Source organism: Daucus carota, chromosome 5 (assembly GCF_001625215.2).
Source record: "Daucus carota subsp. sativus chromosome 5, DH1 v3.0, whole genome shotgun sequence".
In the NCBI taxonomy this organism is placed as follows: Eukaryota; Viridiplantae; Streptophyta; class Magnoliopsida; order Apiales; family Apiaceae; genus Daucus; species Daucus carota.
This window is the reverse complement of record NC_030385.2, coordinates 17,690,515-17,713,177: the sequence shown is the minus strand read 5'-3', so window position 1 is coordinate 17,713,177 and position 22,663 is coordinate 17,690,515. Positions and strand designations below refer to the sequence as shown.

The window sequence follows — 22,663 nt, the reverse complement described above, 5'->3', positions numbered from 1 at the left end:
TCTACTCTGTTTAGACTTAGAGGATTCAGCAACAAATTTAACAGGTTTAACCTTAGGTTTTTCAGTTTTAACAAACTCTGTTTTTGATGACTCAGCTTCTGAGTTATCAGTGTAACCTAGTCCCTTCTTCCAGTTTCCACTACCTAAGATATCCTGAGTAGTTTTGCCTGAATTAGTCCATGTCTTAATAATATCCCTTTCCTTAGCAAGTTCTGATTGAAGAGATGCATACCTCTTTAATAGTTCATCTTTGACAATGACAGCATCATCTCTCTCTTTCTGAACTTCTAACATCTGAACTAATTCTTTTTCTAGATAATCATTCCTTTTCTTTACACTTAGAGTTTCAGATTTTAATCTTTCATTCTCTAAAGTCTGATCTCTAAAGCTGATATGCAAAGTTTTAAGGAACAATCTTAACTCAGTTATATCTTCAGTATCAAAGGCAAGAGTAGAATGAGGTACCTTAGCAGTAGATTCAGAGTTGTTGTCAGTGTTTGCCATCAGAGCATAATTGACTTCTTCCTCTGAATCAGATGTATCTGTCCAGTTTCCTTTCTTGGTGATAAAGGCTTTTTCCTTTTCTTTCTTGGCTTTCTTGCATTCAGATGCAAAGTGACCCTTTTCACCACAGTTGAAACAGGTATACTTGTCAGCTTTTCCAGCTTTTCCTTCCTTGCCCTCATTCTTCCTGAAGTTCTTCTTATCATTAACTCTGTCAGAGTTTCTGTCTTTCCTTGAGAAACTTTTGCCTTTGTTGAACTTTTTGTAAGCCAACTTCTTGAAGCTTTTCACCATCAATGCTGCTAACTGCATCATCTCATCATCACTGTCTTCAGAGTCTGAGGGAACATCAGAGTTTGAGTCATCAGAGTTTGATGACTCAATGTCAGACTTTGTGACATGAGCTTTTCCTTTGCTCTTAGCAGCTTCCTCTTGAACTTTTAGAGCAACAGACTTTGATTTGCCTCCATGACGTTTGCTCCTCTGCTCCATCTCAAGTTCATGAGTCTTCAGTCTTCCAAAAACATCATCAAGAGACATTTCTCCAAGATCAAGATTGTCTCTTATTGTAGTGACTTTCAAATCCCATTTTTCAGGAAGAGCCAGAAGGAATTTGAGGTTTGAGTCTTCAAGATCATATTCCTTGTTCACCAGAGATAAGTCATTCAACAGTTTGACAAATCTGTCATACAGATCTGTCAAGGACTCACCAGATTTTGAGTCAAAGTGCTCATACTCCTGTGTAAGGATGGTTTTTCTGTTCTTCTTGATGGCTTGAGTTCCCTGACATCTGGTTTCCAGAGCATCCCAGATTTGTTTAGCAGTTTTGCACCCAATCACCCTATTAGACATTGCATTATCAAGGGCACTGTGCAGAAGGTGTTTCACCTTTGAGTCTTTACCAATTGACAAGATGTCCTCAGGGGTATAATCTTTCCTGTCTTTTGGAACCATCTTCTGAGGTTCATCTCCAAGCCCAACAGAGAGCTTGGTGGGCATATGTGGTCCATCATAGATCCTGTCAAGGTATTCTGGATCGACAGAGTCTAGAAATATAATCATTCTCTCTTTCCAGACTGGATATTCAGATGCCTTAAGGACTGGAACTCTAAAAGACGAAGCTTGTGATTTTTCAGACATGATTGTGATTAAGATCTCACTGTAGTTATCTTAACAGACCTGGCTCTGATACCACTTGTTAGGTCCTATAAACTTACTATATTAGTTTATATAATGAACACAATCAATCACACAGAATAACAATATAAGAGATTGAAAGCAGTAAACTCTTATTCACAAAGCATAATCGGTTACAAAAACTCTCTCAGTGATTTATATATTATCACTAAGAGCTGCTAGGGTTCTGTAAAATATACTCGATAACTCAACTCGTATAGAGTAACCCTAATCTGTGTCTATGTATACACAGTTACAAAATCAATCTCTGATTTGATATCCTATAAATCAGCTATGTATTCTATCAATCAAAGATTGCTACTGTTTTCTGTTTGGTTTCCATAGTCAGCAAATCACTCCTCCGCTTCTATCCTTCCTTGAAGTATATCCGCTTCTGAGCTCTTTCCACGTGTAAGCTCTGACGAGTCTTGACTATGTAAACTCTGATCAGACTTTATTAAACTCTGGTCAGACTTTATTAAACTCTGATCAGCTTCCAACTTAAACTATGATCACTCCTGTTCTAAAACAAACTTTAAGAACATTAGTAATCATCAATTATATCTAACATGCTGCATCGAGCATTGGCCTCGATTGAGGACCCAAGCCATTATAAAAGCAATTAATCACCATCCAATCAGGCATCCCATGATGTGGGCATTTTCGAAGCATCTCCTTGTAGCGTTCCCAAGCTTCACATAAAGTTTCACCAGACAGCTGAGAGAATTGAGTGATAGCATTCCTGATTGCAGTTGTTTTGGCCATAGGGAAGAACTTAGTAAGAAATTTCTGAGCCAGATCCTCCCATGTCGTAATAGATCCTGCAGGAAGATAATGCAACCATCCTTTAGCTTTATCCCTCAGAGAGAATGGGAACAACCTCAATTTGATGGCATCGTCAGTAACACCATTAAACTTGAAACTGTCGCAGATCTCAATGAAATCCCGAATATGCATATTAGGATCCTCTGTCGGAGAACCCCCAAACTGCACTGAGTTCTATACCATCTGAATAGTGCTCGGTCTGATCTCGAAAGTGGTGGCCTGAATTGCTGGCTTGATAATGCTTGACTAAATGTCATTGATTTTAGGCTCAGAAAAAGCCTTAAGAGCCTTAGTATCATTTCCCCCTGGTGGTGCTGGTGGTTGGTCGCCCATTGTATTGTTCACTATCGTTTCTTCCTTAACCAATGCTTCCTTATGAGCCTGAGAACGTGTTCGCATACACGTCACTCAAGTACCTGAAACACACACAATGAACTAAAGTGAGAAAAGAATCCAAGTCACTGAACTTTAACGACCACTAATGACAAGCACATAAACTAAAGTAACACCGAGTCCCCGGCAGCGGCGCCAAAAACTTGTTCGTACAAAATCACGCAAGTGTACGTGGTCACAAGTAATATAGAATATAATTCAAGTTCGTTCCCACAGAGACTGGTGTATTCAGAAATATGCACTTATGCACCAATGTATGATTATTATTCAATGCTTAGACAAGTATCAAATTGGGTTTTGGTTTTCTACTTAACTAATTCGATTCGAATTATGAAACTAAGAATTATCAACTAAGAGAATAACGATTTACTAATGAAAATAAACATGGGATTCTAGCTTCATTAGCAACTTCATTCAGAGTTCTACCTTTATTCGATTGTAATGGTTGATAACTAATCAGATAACACGAGACTGATACACGCTAACTGTCGTTATACGTGCACCATACTGCTACACATCCACAATTAAGATAGAAGGTAAACAGACACCAATTATGCTTAGACCCTATATGTCTTTAGAATTTGAAAACATAACGGTTGAGGAACAAGTTATCTATCAAGATTACATAGGGCGATGCAAGATGGGTAAAATCACATCACAAGTCATGTTATCGAACACGAAACCTATGCTCGCATGGCAAGTTCTAAATCAATATATTCACTGTCGCTTCAATAAAGATTAAAAAGCAATCTTAGATGTTAGCTACGCATCCAAGACGAATAAGCACAACCAATACGAGGAAATCAAACCATCACATATGAACAAGACAAATTAACTACTGAAATTCATCGATAAATCCGCTAAAATCCCATGACAATGATTAGTTCATAATCGAACTTCTCATCATCATGGGTTCGAATGTAAACATGGTACTGAATAGGAAAAACAAAGTCAAAAGAGTAAAACAAGAGTTTCGAAACAAATCCGAATGAGCATCCAAAAGTATCGCCTAATTGGAAGAAGACAAAAGAAAACTATGAATCTAGATCTTCTCCGTAGCCGTCACGTGCTCCTTAGAATGTTTCTAGGTTTTTTTCTTAAGTCCCCCAAGTCATCCTTTAAGTTTCCCAGCAAACGGGCCTTTTAACGGATCAAAAACGGGCAAAACGGGCCAAAATTCCCGCTCAGGTCGTGGGGCGGCCGCGCCAGAGTTGGGGCGGCCGCGCCAACGGGGCGGCCGCGCCAAAGTTGGGGCGGCCGCGCCAAAGTGGCAGCCCTGACGTCCAACCTTTACGCGTCCGTATCTTTCTCCTCGAGCATCCGATTGCTTCACCGTTTTTTTTCAATTAAAGCTATGATTCTCCTCTTCGATCTCCTTCCAAGAAACCTACACAACACAACACTAAAACATATCAAAAGCATCAAAAGCTTGAGGCCATTCCCTCAATTTAAGTCAAAACGAAGGCTTCCAAGTGGATATAAAATCCACTTATCAATTGGGTGTTCACACTGTCTGATTTTTTCTTGATGATATAATATCATTCACAATTATGAAACTATCAAATGCCTAATGTCTATTTCTCTAAGGCTATCTCAATGTTTTATGGACATGCTAAAGTCTCTCTTTTTGATACTCCTTCTGTCCCATTCATTCTCATACACTTCCTTTTTGGGACATCCCACTCAATTACATACAAATTTTCTTAATCTCCCTTCCACTGCTCATACGTATAATTCTCTTTGGGACGAAGGGAGTATCATATTTGGTTGTCGATTGCATCTTGAAGAAATATTAGGTTGATCATTATCAAAATCCGTTGATGTCAAGCCTCCTTGTTTTGCATTACTTGAGTTGTGGTTGATTCCCTTTCTGACAGCTATAGAAATTGAATGAGTCATAATATTTTATATGGGATTTGGAGGTTGGAGTGCAACATTAGATTTACTAACAAGAATTAAAGTCGTGACAACAATTAATTCCATTGAAATTAACTTTTCCATACGGTTTATTATAATGAAAAAGGGATTATATGATATATAATTACTTATTTAGATAATTATATCTTAGAGTCTTATTCAATTACAAACCCCCGTTATTCAGTAAACTAAAAACCAGCTAGAATATCGCTAATTTCTATAGCAAGTATCATTGTTATACAACAAACCCACCTCCATCTCCACCTTCAAACCCACCTCCGCCAACCCCACCACTGCCTCTGCTTCCATCTCTTCCGCCTCCGCCGCTACCCTCGTCATCTCCACTCCACCTTCATGCCCTCGTTCCCCAACGACCATCACCTCCATGTCCACCTTCACTATCTCTACAAATCCTTCCCCACCTCCACTGCCCCCTCCACCCCCGTCACCGCTAGGGATGGGCATTCACCCCGCCCCGTTCACCCCCGAGCCGATCCCCGCTCCGTTCGGGTCGAGGATTTGGGGAAATTTTCGGGGGCGAGGCGGGGATCGGGAAAAATTTTATAAAAAATTCGAGGATCGGGGCAGGGTCGGGGATTCGTGTCTCCCCGCCCCGATCCCCGACCCCGATTATATATATATAAAGATAATAATATATTTATATATGGTTATATATATTATACTAAATAAATTATTAAAAATAGATACCTTTTATAATATTATGATAATTAAAAAATAAACTTTATTTTTATTGATTAATTATAATTATATTGTAATATAATATATTTTAGAATTGTCAATTATTTATATTATAAATCAATTTGAATATGATTTAATGTTGAAAATATGAGATAATATCATTTTATTAGTATATTAGGAGTTAGTAGTTTGTTTTTTTAATTAAAAAGTATATTATATCATATAAAGTTATCATTATTTCGTTAAAAAATAAATTTCCCCGAATCCCCGCGGGGATCCCCGTTCCCCGTTCGGGGCGGGGATCGGGGAGGAAAATAATCCCCGTTCGGGGTTCGGGGAAAAAGATTGAGTTCGGGGATCGGGGGCGGGGATAGCACTCCCCGACCCCGAAGTACCCTCGTGCCCATCCCTAGTCACCGCCACCGCCGCCACCGCCGCCGCCATTTTCAAAACCCCGCATAATAATGAATTGCAGCAACTACTTGGATTTAACTTACTGAAATTTTACGGGTGGTATCATGTTAATTTATTCCAATGCCTGTTAATTCACTCCACTACCACTCCAGTGGACGTTGATTCGTGTTATGTACACTAATGATAACTCAATCACTAGCCATTTAATCTATTAAAGATGTACTTGCAGCGCTGTTATACAGAGAATCATTATATTTTATCACACAAATCACTAATTTCTAAAGCAAATATCACTGAATGGTATTGGTCTTTAGTTTTTATTTCCGGGTTGTTTGTATTTGATCACTAGCCATTATATATTGCACATAATTTAATCCTATATTAAGCTCTTTATCTCACTATTTGTCCCAAAAATTTATAGATGTCATCTCTTTAATGCAGACACTTTTTAATTTATTTGTCATCCTCCAAAATTTATAAGTTGGACAAATCACAATTGATTAAGAGGAAGAAAAGAATATATGGACAAAATATTCGAATAAAGTTGGATGAACAAAGAAAAGTCCATTACAAACACCTCTCTAAACACTCTGTAAAAACTCTAAAATTCTCTCTTTTCTTGGAGTAGCCGCCTTCATTATTTGAGGAGCTTCCATCAATTTTTTCCGATGGATAGCCCCAAACTCTTGTATTTGTTTTATTTGATATGTTTTCTTCAATAATCTTCCTCGTCGGGGAAGGCTTTCTATCCTTTCGATTAGGTTTGCTTTGTTTTTTTATCAAAATCATTGGTGCTTTTGGTTTACTTTTTTATTTGATTCAAGCGGAGCTTATCAGATTCAAAAGTTAATCGCATATCTTGTGGCTTCGATTATCGGATCTAATTTCTTACTTTGATTTGTTTTCAGTTTGTTTTTATTTCGGTTTTTGGATTGGATTTTCAGGTTGCTTTCTCTCCTTGGTGAGAGGTTTGATTTTCGCTTCTTGATCGTAAGCGGTGATTTTGATTTGATGATAAAATTTCGTATGGAATCGCAGTTCTGGTCGATAGCTCAAACGATAGCTGCATAGGGGCATGATGAAGAGGGTACCAGTATTTCAACGAGAATGCATGAAGTGGGTACTTGTATTTGTATATACATTATCTTCAAAATATTTTTTTTTACCTGTCTCTTCATCAGAACAGGCGATTACAATTTACTGTTTGTTCGACTCGATCATTGGTGTAGATGTCGTATGGCTTTTTATTGTTAGATTAACACCTTTGTTTTTCAAAAAAAAAAAGTCCAGTACAAATATACCGCAAAATCCAAGTCAAATTTCAAGTCAAGAAACAACTCATGAGCCTAAGCGACGATACGAGAAATATGAGTCACTAGCCAATCTCATCATTTTCAATGATAAGGCAAACACAAAATGAAGTTCCTATTAAGTTTAAAAAAAATTAGATCTATTACAACAAATGAACAACAATAAGAACTTAATCCCTCATTTCATACGTAAAATAGACGTGAACTTGTCTTAGTCTTAGATCTAAATTTCAATAAGTTAGTCAATATTAGAAGACTAAGATCTACTAAAAGATTATTATTTGATAATAATAAAAAATTTACATAGCTCCTTGAGAATAGTCTCGAGTACAGTTATTAAACTCTTAAAAAGACTACACTGTCAAGATAAACAGTGATAAAGTAGGATTCTATAACAAAGGTGGAACGGTCATCATTGACAAAATAACAGATATCAGAAGAGATTCGACAACTAATGATGATTTACTAAGAAAAATAACTATTCTATATACATGAGAGAAGTTTAAGTTTGAACTTTATTATATGATAAAATATAAAGAAGATCTATGTCAAAGGAGATCCTTTCTGATGCACTTGCAACAATATTTATTTAAACATTGATAATTTTCAAACTGAGCTAGCTGATAAAAATGAGCATGAATATATATCATCAATAAGCATTGCATAAACAAGTTTGAGTCGACATATAAACAAAACACATGGAGCAGTCTGACAAATTTAGAGAAAGCTCCTCGGCTCAAATGAAAGAGCCTTTCATTGCTCAGCTTCTTAGCCCCGTTTGATGGCACGAAAAAGAAATCTGATGAAGCATGATTTCCGTGTATAACAACTAATTAAAGGTACAGAATGGGTAAAAAAGTATAGTTACGACCACCCCTCAGAAAGGCGCGCCCGTGGAAGGTCGCAGGACGTAAGAAGGATGAGAAACAGGACGACACCCAATTCGTAAGAGAAAGTAGTATCAAGAGCCTATTCGGAGGCCCATATATTGGAGGAGGTAGTCGAAAAGCAATGGAGAGATATGCGAAGGAGGCGAAGGACTACCCCCTAACTAATGTGAATCATTTGTCGGCCAGGCCCCCGAGAGTGTTAAAGGGAGAGACTATGGACATCACTTTTACGGAAGACAATGCTAGGTGGGTACACCACCCCCTCAACGATGCCCTGGTAGTTGCCATCCGCATCGCCACCTTAAACGTTCACCGGGTATTCTTGAATAATGGGAGTTCGGTTAACATCCTCTACTATGACACCTACAAGAAGATGGGACTACCGGATAAGGACATGACGGTAGAGAACATTTACCTATACGGGTTTGGGGGAGAAGCAATCAAAGCCAAAGGAACCATCCGCCTACCTGTCACCCTAGGAGAGTTTCCCCGAGTAGCCACTCAAATAGCCGAATTTGTGATTATTGATCACCCGTCAGCGCATAATGCACTCATAGGGCGCCCCCTCCTAAAAGACATGAGGATGGTCACCTCCATCTACCATCTTACCCTAAAATTTCCTACCCCCGGAGGAGGTTGTTGTGTGAAGGGATCCTAGTATGAGTCTCACGATTGCTATAGTTGGTCAGTCAAAGGTTTCTGGGATAGATGGGGAGGATCACCCAGGGTGGAGCAGACAGTCAATGCCCGTTACCTCGTGCAGTACCCGGAGAGTGAGTCAGAGGACGCGCCCTATGTGTGACGGTCGAGGAATCCGGGGGCCTGGATTCTGACGTCACCACACAAAAACCCTTTTTAAAAACACTTTGAAAACCTGTATTTTTTTTAAAAAGATAATGAAATCAAAGAATTTAAAACTTGAAAGCCATTATAAAAGATTTAAAAGAGAACATTTTCACCCCCTAAAATCAACAGGATCGCATCCAGGTTATAGTATTGAAATTAGAATCAACCACTATAAATAAACACTATCTTACCACATCAGATCATCTTCGATATGAAGGATCACTGTCAATCTATTCCAGCTATGATTTACATCTGAATCTCAGTAGCACAACTCTAGCTAGCACCAACCTTATCAATCTTCCTGCCCACTTCTCGACCCATGGATCCTTAACACCTCTGACTCCTCGTCTAGCCTTAGCCTTACTCGCAATCATAGTTTAGCCATTCATCTTTAATCCTTTCTGAAATGGTTAAAAGAGAATAGCAAGAGTGAGCAACAATGCTCAGCAAGTAATAATAACAATGAAATTCTGAAAAATATAAAAGGGGTTCACAAGCTCAAATACTTCATCAACAGATTCAATATGAGATCACAAGATCAGGGTATTGTATAGAAGGATTCACAATACCTTGCAGCAATGGAAATTGAGGAATTCAATTCTTCCAAAAGAATTATTGAATTGGACTATCACATTTTAATTAAAACTAAGGTTCGGATGCTGATCAGTCATACCTAACCCCGAGCAGGCCCTACCATGCTCTATCATTGGATCCAAGGCACTCATTGGCCTAACATGACCACTCATCTGGTCTGACCACTCATTTGGTCCACATATTTTTATAAAAACAACAATCCAATTCTATAATTCAATTCAACAGGTCAGTAAATCAATAGAACAGTATCACAATCAATATCAATAACCGAATAATTTCAAATCAACTTTCAATTCATCTTTTCATAAGCCACGATCCATCCTTTCATAAATCATAGTTCAGGAAATCCTTAACTATTCAGTATCCTTCATTATCGGCTAAGCAACTGAATTTAGCCTGCTAAACCAGCATGACAATGGCGGGTTGAATAATCAAGAAGATCACAATTCATTCAAAACTCTAACTATCACTAAGCAACACATGCTTCAATGACAATATGAACCTCGAATTAATTTGTAAAACGGAAATTCTCTAGAAACTTGAAGAGTTGAAAGAATGGGTCAGAATACTCACACTTTCAAACATAGAAAATAAAGGTATGAATACTTGAATCATATACCAAAGGAATGGATCAGAATATTTGCAATATATCCAAGAGAAGAGTTTAGGATACTTGCCTTAAATCTGATTCCCAACTCAAAGTTCAATCTCATATTTCCACTCTCACAGTCTATGCATATCATAGTCTCTAGACCATCTCTGGCTATACTCTATTTGCCACATCGCTTCGCTTCCTCGATTTGTGCCTTATTCGCTTTGCAATACCACTTGACTTTCTGAACGTCTTCGATCATACACCTCTCATCCAAATCCTTTACGAGAATAAAATAATACTATAATCACTAAACAATCTACCGCATAGGCATATCACGTATATCGATACCCACTTATATATCCATTTAACCCTATCAGACATCACTTAACACATAATCATTCTTTGACTCTATCATATAGTCAAGTCATATCCCACATAACATATCACAAATCAATTATCATATAAATCTTATCGAAATTCCGACATCGTCTCGTCTATTTATTAGACTATCCACCTGTTATCTTATCTCAACCAACAACCAATCACCCAATTCTAAATCGTATAAATCCATATATTCTTATCCAATATCAACGAGGACACAACACCATGTCATTCAAATCATTTATCACACGTATATAATACAATAACAAACACATATTTCACGTAATCATCAATTCATAGCACATAGATCACATTTTAATTTAATATTTTATTCCAATTTACAAGATTTTATATTAAATCCCGGGTTATTGTGTTATTGATAAATTAATGATTATATTTTCAAAATTGAGTTTCATGTATTGTTTTTAAAAAGATAGTAAAAAGCAAAGAATTTAAAACTTGAAAGCTTTAATAAAAGATTTAAATGAGAGCATTTTAACCCCCTAATACACATGATCGCATTCAGGTTACAATATTGAAATTAGAATCCACCACCAATTATTATACAACATCTCTTACCAAATTAGATCATAAAATCATATAACATTCCATAAATCAATATGAAAATATCCAAATAAACTATATTTTCTCCTCAGCATATAGAAATTCAAATCTCTCAAATACGAATACATATGAGTAGTCAACCCAATAAATCAGATAACACAAAATTCATAAAATTTCATATATAAATCACATAATATTCATAATTAATCAATAGTTAATTAACAAACGAATTCTCCAATACCACTTAATCACATAACACATATATTCACATAATAATCATCTAGAATTTTCAAAAACAATACATGAAACTCAATTTTGAAAATATATAATCATTTATCAATTACACAATAACCCAGGATTTAATATAAAATCTTGTAAACTGGAATAAAATATTAAATCTTATTCCTTTCTTTTTAAGAAAACCACTTATAATACTAATAAAAATATTTTTAAAAATCCGGGTCATTACACTATGTCCCGTCGTTAGAGGGGCGCGCTTCTCCGAATGATGAACCATCCCTTGATGAAGAGTCGATGTTGGCGGTATGTGAAGAGCAAATTGTTGAGGCAGAAGACGCGCCTCCGAAGAAAGTCCGAAAGTTGGACGAAGGAAAGGTTGTCATGGAGTTGGACGAGTCCTCACCTGCTAAAGAAGTCCCTAAGAACACGCCCTCCGATCACAAGGTATCTCCGCATCAGTTTAATTTTCATCTAGACCCTAGACTACCCATGCATGTGTTGAATACGGGGCCAGCTGAGGACACAGTCAAGGTGCAAGCTACACTGGGGAGTGATGATAAGGTCCTTAAAATATGGTCCAGACTAAGCCTAGAGGTGGGAGACAAGCTAGTGGAATTCTTGAAAGCGAATCTTGATGTGTTTTCCTGGAGTCATGAAGATATGATAGGGATCGATCTAGCAGTCATGTGCCACCACCTTAACATCGACCCCTCGAAAAAAGGTGCTAGACAGAAGCGCAGACCAATAAGTGGAGAAAGAGCCGAGGCCCTACAAGAGGAGGTAGCCCGCCTCATGAAAGCAGGACTAGTGAAGGAGTCGTTCTACCCGACATAGTTAGCAAACCCTGTACTCGTAAAAAAACCCAACGGGAAGTGGCTTACATGCATAGACTTCACTGATCTTAACATGGCGTGCCCCAAAGACAGTTTCCCGCTCCCTCGGATTGATCAGTTGGTAGACTCAACAGCAGGACACACCCTCCTCAGTTTTATGGACGCCTACCCAGGGTACAACCAGATTCCGATGTATGAGCCTGACCAGGAACACACCTCTTTCATCACTAACAAAGGCTTGTATTGCTACATTGGTATGCCGTTCGGACTCATCAATGCCGGGGCGATGTACCAGAGGTTGGTGAATATGATGTTCAAGGATCAAATTGGGAAGACGATGGAGGTGTATGTAGATGACATGCTAGTCAAGTCTAAGAAGGCCGTCGACCACGTAACCCACCTGTCCGAGATGTTTGAGATTTTGAGGAAGTACAGGATGAAGCTCAACCCTCATAAGTGTGTGTTCGGGGTAGAGTCGAAAAAGTTTCTTGGTTTCATGGTAAATCATAGAGGTATAGAGGCCAACCCAGCGAAAATTAAGGCCTTGTTAGATATGAAGTCCCCAGCCACTATCAAGAAAGTACAAAGCCTAACGGGGAGGATAGCCGCCCTAAACAGATTCGTGTCCAAGTCTTCAGAAAAGTGCAAGGAATTTTTCAAGGCCATCAAGGGTGCGTCTAAAGACTTTGAATGGACGGTGGAGTGCGAGGACGCTTATGTGAAAATCAAGAAACATTTGGGCGAGCCCTCTGTCTGGGCCAAACCTCAGGAAGGTGAGACACTTATCCTTTACTTAGCTGTTTCGGATTATTCTACCAGCGCTGTATTGGTGAAGGAGGATGACGAGGGGCAGTCCTCAATTTATTATGTGAGCAAGAGATTGCTGGACGCAGAGACCCGTATACGAGTATGGAAAAGCTAGTATATGCCTTGGTGCACGCATCCCGGAAGCTACGACCTTACTTTCAAGCACACAAGGTGGAAGTCAGGACCGCGTATCCCCTTCGACAAGTCATGCACAAGCCAGAGGTGACAGGTAGGATGATGAAGCGGGCAATCGAGTTAGGGCAATTTGACCTAGATTACAAACCACGAACCGCCATCAAAGGGCAAGCCTTAGCAGATTTTATCTTGGAGTTCCCTGAAGACGGAGAGAAGTCCGGGCTCTTGATCAAGTATGACCCTGACCTGCCATTACAGCAGGCGCATCTTAAGGAAGAGATACCGGAGCTCTAGTGGATACTACATACTGATGGGGCTGTCAACAATAAAGGGGCGGGCGCCGAAATAGTGCTGGTAAGTCCAAAAGGACATAGACTCTCAATGGCATTTCACTTTACCTTCCAGCTCTCTAACAACGACGCAGAGTATGAGGCCTTGATTCGGGGGTTAAGGCTAGCCCTTGAGATGAAAGTAAGGAAACTCGTCGTGAAGGTCGACTCTATGTTGGTGGTCGAGCACATCAAAGGTGGGTTAAATCTCAAAGTGCTCACTGAAGTGAAAGCCTAGTATCAAATTAGTCATCAAACTTAACAGGGTATCATTTGAATTACTAAAGTCAAAATAAATATCAAATATATATCTCAAATATGTGCTCGAGAACTAAAAATTATATCTACGGAGTTATATACATTTTCCTTGAATGCTACTACAACCAAATAAAAATTTATGAATTCTAGTGATTTGGATAATACAATGAGATTTTTTAAAATTTATCTACTATTTCATTTATATTTTGTAGTTATTTTTTAATTTTAAATGAAAATAATTAGTAGATCACATTTTAAAAAATATCACTATATTACCTAAATTACTAGAATTCATAACTTTTAATTTGGTTGTGGTAGCATTCAAGAAAAATGTATAGAACTCCATAGATATAATTTTTAGTTCTCGAGCACATATATGAGGTATCTGTTTGATATTTACTTTGACTTTAGTGATTCAAATGATACCTCGTTAAGTTTGATGACTGATTCGATACCAGCCCTTCACTTCAGTGAGCATTTTGGGATTTAACCCAAAAATTATTTTTGAATGCATCTCAATATCTTATATATGATATTTATTATATAACCCACTTCAGTTAAATGTTCTAACTTCTAACACCCCCGCTCAGCGTCTGACAAGATCTCCCTAGCATCTTCACTAACCTAATTTCTGGTGGGTTTTGAGTCTTTTAAGTTTCAACAGCATCTTCGGTTTCGAGTCTTCAAACGACATCTCCACCTAACGCTCGTTCTCTTCAGTCTTCACCCAACATCTTCCTCATCATCATCTTCGATTTCTTTGCTTAATTAAGTTAGGCCATCAATTCAAGCAAACTTCTCAACAGGTCTTTCGGTGATTGATGGGTCGGTATTAATTTGTTTTCTTTCTCCATTATTTTAATGATTTTTATTAACTATTATAGAATTTCAGTTTTTTTTCGGTATTCGGTTTTAACCGAAATAAAAAATCCGGTGTGGTAAAATAACCGAATTAAATTCGGTTCACTATTCGGTTATGGTTTTTGAGCTTATTCGGTATTTCGGTTATTTCGGTATTCGGTAATTCGATTCGGTTTTTACCGAATAATCAGCCCTAGATGTAGCTGCATACTCCCTCGTGAAAGGACGCCTCCACAGCCTCTTCCTTCTCATCTGTAAGTTTTTTATTGTCAGCAGCCAATAAGGAGTTCTTCGCTTTAAGATCGGCAACTTCCTTTTCAAGGTTGGAGAGGCGCACCGTCTCTTTCCCGAGGTTTTCTTCTGCAGTCTTCTTAGCATTTTCAGTCGCCTGATGAGCTTTTTCCTATTTTTTGGAGTCCTTCTTCAGTTGGCTATTCTCTTTCTCGAGAGTAGAGAGGCGCGTCTCTTGGGCAGCCTTGGCGTCGTCACGATCCATGTTATGGACCAACATCTCGCAGCTGGCCTTGAGGATCCAGACGTCCTTCTCAGATTCTAACTTGGCGCGCCATTGTTTCAGTTCCTCATCAGAAATAACCGTATCGCCAATATCGCCAAGAACCCTCGAGGCCATGCTAGTAGGCTGGGAGGGATTATGTTTCTTGCTCGCACGAAGTTTCTTGGATTGACGAGTTTCCTCGACAACAGTGTCAGGCTTGATGAGTTGTTTTTGAGGGGCAAGGAAGGACGCGCCCTTTTTTGACGAACCGGGTTTAAGGGACACGTCCTCCCCTAGGTTTGGTTTTTTCCTTGAAAAGAATGACGGAACTTCGGCCATATCTGCATAAGAAAAGGAAAAACAAGTCAGTCCTGACATATAATCGATATGAATGGCAAAATGTGTAACGTCAGTATATGTATAACATGTATGAGTAATCATGAGAAGAGATGCATGAGTGGGCAATTATAAAGGGACATATGAAGATGGAAGGCGCCCCCCCGGTCGAAGGCGTGTCCTGTGTTACCTGCGTCTGATAGAATGTCAAGAGTGTGCTCCCTAGACCTTTTCTTGAAAAATTTATATTTTCTGTCGATGAGTGGTTTACCGTCCCTAAAGGTTTTGAATTCTACTTTGGTACCAATCTTAGGGGAGAGGAATCCAGCCTCGATTAAGGCTGGGGTAGTGACCAGCTTGGTCATGTTTTTTCTTTCATGAGGCATGTCGTGTTCCACTAAGGAGGACAAGAAGTAAGTTAATAAAGAGAGGGCTGATATGGAATATAGGAAAGGGCGCGCCCTGTTGGAATATATGCATACTAACCTGGAGAAATGTTGAACTGTGTTCTCACCCGTTTGGTGTTGTAAACATAAAAAAGGTTCCTCTTCAACTTCTTTATATGAGAGACGCGTCCCTCGCTAAAACCTTTGTTATTGTGTTGGTGCCTCACCACCAAAAAGAAATAGCCGGGAGAGCTTTTGGTAAGCCTGAAAAAGTAGCTCAGTTCTTCCATGGTAGGCTCGTCATACCCCTCTGCTTTGTAAAGGATAAACAACCCTGCTGCTAGCTTCTAGGAGTTGGGAGACAATTAGATGGGTGCAAGGTCGAACCACTTGCAAATTTTCTCGAAATATCCATGGAGAGGCGCGCCCACTCCCAAAATGAAGTGGCGAGGAGTCAGAATCATGCGAGGAATCCTATGATTCCCAATGTCAAAATGATGGGGTCTCATCTCTTCGAGAGGCACCACAACTGTTCCCTCATGTTCATAATAGTCCATAACCCATTCCAACTCCTCCCAGGAGATGGTGGATGATTGATCCACGCAGCTTAGCTTCCCTTTATTTTTCTTAATCTCCTCAGCCATTTTGAAGGAAATATCCACGTCTTCGTATTCAGACCAATCTACATCCTTTTCCCATTCTTCTATGGGTGGGTGCGATTAAGGCTTCGGAGAAGTTTCGGGGGAAGGGAGAATTATGGAAGTTCGCCCACCGGGCGCGCCCTGAGGGGAACCTCCTTTTGAATCATCCACATGGTCCTCATTTGAGGACGCACCCTTTCTTCCCTTGTCTGAGGCCTCGTAGTCAGAATCCTCGTCGCTACGGGGGGAGGGGGTACTATGCTTTGATGAGGAAGAGAATATCTGATACATCTTGCCTTTGCCCTTTCGAGAAGGGACGGACGCGCCCTCAGGTTCCTCAAGCCAATCCTCAAACGAGGAATCATAGTCTTCGGGGCGGCCGTGGGGAGTATGGGTGATGGTGGCATCCTCGTTTGGAAAGGTATGGTTGGCATCTGGTGGAGAAGAAGAGTGTGAAGAATCCATATCACCTTTGGTTAGATCGTCGAGAATCTTTCTCCTTAACTCTTCTAGGACGGTCTGTGGAGGTCGTGGGGGAGAGGTTAAAAATACTCAAGAGGCGAAACTGAGATTCCGCGGCAAAGAAAGTCCTTGAATGGATGGAAAGGGGAAGATGCACCCTCGTCCGCCAGCTCAAAAGCAAAGAAAAGAAGGAAGTGAGGGCGCGCCCCTACGATATGGTTGATGAAGAGTGAACAGGTGGGGATATTAGCTTACAATATTAATTCCGCGTCTAAAGTATCGGGTAAGGGTACCACCCTATCGAGGCACATATACATACAGGTTTTTAGATCAGAACCTAGGGTTTCGTCGATCGAAATCTATACATATACACATATACATACATGATTGCTAATGAAGAACACGATGCAGTTGAAAAGTTACACAATCAGATCTCTCAAAATACAAGGCGGAATTCGACAAAAAAGGTAAGAAAATGCACCTTTTTACAACGAGATTCGTTTCGCCGGAGTCAATCTGTTAATGGAGGACTAGTACCCGAAGTGTCTGACCGGAGGAAATGTTGCGCCGTTATGGAGATCGAAAGATTGGAAATGAATAAATATGAAGAAGATGGGGGTTTGAGGATATTTATAGTGGGGGCAGATTGATGACAGCTGTCCCCCCTTTTTTAAATATAATTCTTATTTTTAATCTTGTGGTAATTGAATCGTCATGTCTTCTGGAGAAAGGTGTTAGAAGGATGGAGGACGCGCCTCTTCATTTGGGGATGATATGGCGAAGTGGAATTAGAAGGAGGAGAATTGACTTGATGATCATGAAGGCGGGTCTCGCTGTAAGCGCCATGTATCCGAAGGCTTCTGAGAAGAGGCGTTTCAAAAGGAGTTCATGGAGATTCCCTTGCCATTTTCAATTACAAATGAATCTAGGGAGTACTTGTTATGACCGATTTTGGTCAATGTGATGGGGAGGAGGGCGCATCTTCTTCGAATGATAAGAGAGACCTGGGTACGAGGCAAGGGCCCGCCCTAATAGGGGGCGTGCCCTCATGGGGCGCGCGTCCTTAGGGTCGACTAAGTTATGCTAGAGTGAATAAATGTTATGTAAGGAAAAGCGAGTCTACGTGACGACCCTTCCGAGAAAAACAAAGACTAGTTACCAGGCTCATCTGGTAGTTGTCAGGCTCATCTGGAAAGATCCTGGGCTCATCCGGGCATGATCTCCAACCCTCAATCCTGTTATCTGTCGAGTTAACCCTCGTGCGGGGGCTTGAGGTGATCATGATCCTTGAAGACCCTCCGGGGTGGCATGAAGGCCGATCATATGTCTGGATCCTGTATTCTGGTGAGTTACCCTCATTGGGGGATTGAGACTATCGTGTAATTTGGCTCCTTAATTGTATTGCCTCTTAGTGAGAACCTTCACTAGAGGGTAAGGGTGCGTCCTTATACCTCAAGGAATGGTCACGGCTCTGCTAGACGACTCCTCCATGCTACGAAGAGTAGCGGTTAGTGTTATCTCTCGTAGTGAAGATAATGCCGTATCCGTGATGTACTTGGACTGGGAGTCAGGTAGTTGGCCTCAAGGCTAATTCTAACTGGAGTAGGATTCTGAAGGCGTTGGACGTCTAAGAGATAAGTCGCCGGCTTAAGGTTGGTCTTATCCCCAAGAGGCCTAGTCCTGATCAAACTAGGAGTCCTGGTTCAATAGAATTACGTATGGTTTGATCCCCTAAATAAAGGGGTACGTAGGCACATCAAAGGGAGATATCGAGAGTTGTGACAACGAGAGCAGAAATATATTCCCTTGATCTCAGCCACCCTCAAACACCTAAAACCACCACCCTACGGCGGATTTCTGTCATATAATCACCACGTTACACCTAATTCCAGCAACGAACCTTACGTTTGTTGATTCACCAAATTCCCCTATCAACAGTATGTTATCAATATTTTTGATTGTTAAAAACAAATGATGTATAACTTTCCTACAGATTTCTTATAAACCTATAGTGGTTCGACAAATATAGTCATCCATAGAAGGTTGATTATAATTATAGATAAGGGCTGGCTGTGGTTGGAGTGTGGTTTTTTGAAGACGTTGGCTATAATTTTTATTTATGGTATGCCAAGTAAGCTTTGAGCTAAGGGTTTCTTATGGTTGGAGATGCTCTAATAACACTTATAATACATATGAGATTACTAAGTAGACTCATATGACAGGAATAATAAATTATTTGATAAATTTAAAGACAACTTTTCTGGATCATGATTTATGACTTAAAAGTTATTTTTTAGAGATTTTTTTCTTTGAAAAAAAAATCATTTTTCAGCTTTTACGGATAATTGTCATAGATTTAGTATCTCATTCGTCAATACATTAACTTTTAATTCATCTCAAAATATACAAATATCAAAATATCACCAGAAAATTCTGAAACGACACTTATATTAATGACACATATTTTTTTAATGACACTTTCAAATATAGTCCAAAATAAATTTCAAAATAGTGTTATAATATATTACCGATATCATTAATTTTTTAAAAATTTTTAATTTCTTGTAAATTTGAATCAGCTTTTATTAAAATTACATAAATATCCAAAAAGTAATAAACTAAACGTAAGGAACATCAGAAAACGCAAGATATCGGTCACGAATTTATATTATTATATTACAATTTCCGGTCTTGATGATTTTGAAATATATAAAAACCCTAAAATAATTATATCAATTTTGTGATTAAAAATATTGTGGACAAAATCGTAATTACATGGGTAAAGAAAATAAATAGTTCGTATTGGTCGAATGTGAGAGAGAGACATGTCGTTTGCTCACACTCAGATTTAGGGGAAGATTTTGTTGAATTAGGGTTCCAAAAATTCAGCAATTCGATACATTTCCAATAAAAGATTTAAATTGCATACTGGGACTTTCTCAATTTCTCAATTCAATCGTGCTCTCATCTCACCTGAGGTAACTCTATGTATATGTATGTGTATTTTTATGCATTTTTCTTGAAAATGTTCCAGTGCTTGATTATGTAAAAACCCAACTCGGGGTTACTCATTTAGTGATGTAAAACATTTAAAGGTTTAATCTTGGCTCGCCTTTTATTAACTTTTTTTGTTTTTGAATATTGTTTGTAATTGTTTTTTGATGATTGGTATTTTTAGGTGAATATTATGAATGTGCTGATTGAGTGAGGTGGCTGGGTGGTTATAAATTTTATGGCTGAACAATGTTTATCTTTAGTCGCACCAGAGACTTCACTTACTTTGGTAGACAATAGTTTGGTTATAGGTCGAGAATTCCCGGATGTTGAAACTTGTAGACGAACTCTGAAGGATATTGCTATTGCTTTGCATTTTGATCTAAGGATTGTAAAGTCGGATCGTAGTCGCTTTATTGCTAAATGTTCTAAAGAAGGTTGTCCTTGGCGTGTCCATGTGGCAAAGTGTCCGGGTGTTCCAACATTTTCGATTAGAACCCTTATTGGTGAACATACGTGTGAGGGAGTTCAAAATCTTCACCACCAGCAGGCGTCTGTAGGTTGGGTTGCCAGGTCTGTGGAAGAGAGAATTAGGAACAATCCGCAGTATAAACCAAAGGAGATTCTTCAAGATATACAAGATCAGCATGGGGTTGCGGTGTCGTATATGCAAGCTTGGCGTGGAAAGGAGCGTAGCATGGCTGCACTTCACGGGACGTTTGAAGAAGGGTATGGACTTCTTGCTGGGTATTGTGAACAGTTACGGAAGACAAATCCTGGGAGCATAGCTACAGTATATACCACCGGAGATAATTGCTTCCAGCGCCTTTTTATTTCTTACCAAGCATCAATTTACGGGTTTTTAAATGCTTGTAGACCACTTTTGGAAATTGATAGAGCACATCTGAAAGGAAAGTATCTGGGTGCGTTGCTCTGCGCTGCTGCTATTGATGCAGATGATGCACTATTTCCCTTGGCAATTGCTATTGTGGATGTTGAGAGTGATGAGAATTGGATGTGGTTTATGTCAGAACTGCGAAAGCTTCTTGTTGAAAACACAGATAGCATGCCTAGGTTGACCATTTTATCAGAAAGGCAAAGGGGGATGGTGGAGGCAGTAGAGACTCATTTTCCAAGTGCATTTCATGGGTTTTGTCTACGGTATGTTAGTGAGAATTTTCGTGATACATTTAAAAATCCGAAGCTTGTGAATATATTTTGGAATGCAGTGTATTCACTTACACCTATAGAGTTCGAAAACAAGATAAATGAGATGGTGGATATCTTGCAAGATGTCATACCATGGTTTCGACAATTTCCGCCACAATTGTGGGCTGTAGCTTATTTTGAAGGGGTGCGGTATGGGCACTTTACTCTAGGGATCACAGAGTTGTTATATAATTGGGCTCTTGAAGGTCATGAGCTTCCTATTGTACAGATGATGGAGCACATCCGCCATCAGTTGACGTCATGGTTCAGTGAGCGGCGTGCCATGAGCATGAGGTGGAATTCCGTTCTTGTACCATCTGCCGAGAAACGAATTCAAGAGGCAATCGCAGATGCTCCTTGTTATCAAGTACTTCGTGCAAATGAAGTGGAGTTCGAGATAGTATCAACTGAGCGGACAAACATAGTGGATATTCAAACGCGAGTCTGTTCGTGTCACCGCTGGCAAATCTATGGTCTTCCGTGTGCACATGCCGCTGCCGCACTTATTTCTTGTGGACAGAATGCCCAACTATTTGCTGATCATTGTTTTACAGTTCACAGTTACCGTGAAACTTACTCGCAAACAATATATCCGATTCCGGATAAATGTCAGTGGAAAGAACCTGGTGATGGCACAGAAGGTGGCGGAGTCCCACTCGATAATGCGATACGAGCTCCCAAAATACGTAGACCTCCAGGAAGGCCAAAAAAGAAGGTTCTTCGTGTAGAGAGTTTAAAACGCCCAAAGAGGGTTGTTCAATGCGGCCGATGTCGAATGTTAGGTCATTCTCAAAAGAAATGCACAATGCCAGTCTGATCTTTGGATGGCGTTTTTTTTTTTTTTTGCTTTTCCTTTTTGTTGTTATCTTGCAGTTGACATACTATTATGTTCTTTTGTGCAAAGCTGAAGTTTTAACATCCAATATACTATTGAAATATCGTAGTATCAACCTAGGCATCTTTATCATCCTGGAAGGTTTCTGACCAAGATTTGTGCTTGTGATTATATTAGAGTTGTGTGAAAAATTGTTTTCCAAAGAGCCACATTGAAGAATGCCAAAAACAAAAAAGAAGTTTTCAGAATCTTCTTCGTTGACTATACTATGAGCAATGTCTTTACAAATTGATCAGGCCTCAAACAGATCGGGTTTAGGATGAGTACCAACCCTGTTCAGCTATGCTACGCCGTATAAAATATTTATCCATATCCTACTCATTATATTAACACATTAAATTATTTATTACTTCTTTATTCATATAAGTATTAGAAACTTTTTGATATAACAAATACATTTCTTTTAATAAATGAAATCCTTACCATTTGCGTGTATTCATATGTGAATAGGATAGGATGCGGTTCAGTCTGAACCGGCGAAACGAACGAGCTTGAACCGTTCAGATACGGGACGGAGTATAATTATATAAAATTTCATCTACATGCATATTCATGTAGGATATGATACGGTTCGGCATGCAAAACATTGATGATGAAGCACTAATCCACCGTACTGATTGGTCCAGAAAAATCTACAACAAACTCAAATCGAAAGTATTTGATCGTTAAAGTT

The 22,663-nt window shown here is 39.3% G+C and overlaps 1 protein-coding gene and 1 non-coding gene across 2 annotated transcripts; both read left to right on the top strand.

Annotated features, from left to right (window-relative positions):
- The first annotated feature begins 2,323 nt into the window (after nt 1-2,323).
- LOC135146924 (small nucleolar RNA R71) lies at nt 2,324-2,430 on the top strand. Its single transcript, XR_010284017.1, has one exon. It is a non-coding gene; the product is annotated as a small nucleolar RNA R71 (small nucleolar RNA).
- A 17,256-nt stretch (nt 2,431-19,686) lies between these two features.
- Nucleotides 19,687-22,045, top strand: LOC108220320 (uncharacterized). The gene is made up of 2 exons (XM_017394061.2): nt 19,687-19,870; nt 20,071-22,045. The coding sequence occupies exon 2, from the start codon at nt 20,125-20,127 to the stop codon at nt 21,910-21,912; it is 1,788 nt and encodes a 595-aa protein (XP_017249550.1). The 5' UTR covers nt 19,687-19,870; nt 20,071-20,124; the 3' UTR covers nt 21,913-22,045.
- Nucleotides 22,046-22,663: the final 618 nt, after the last annotated feature.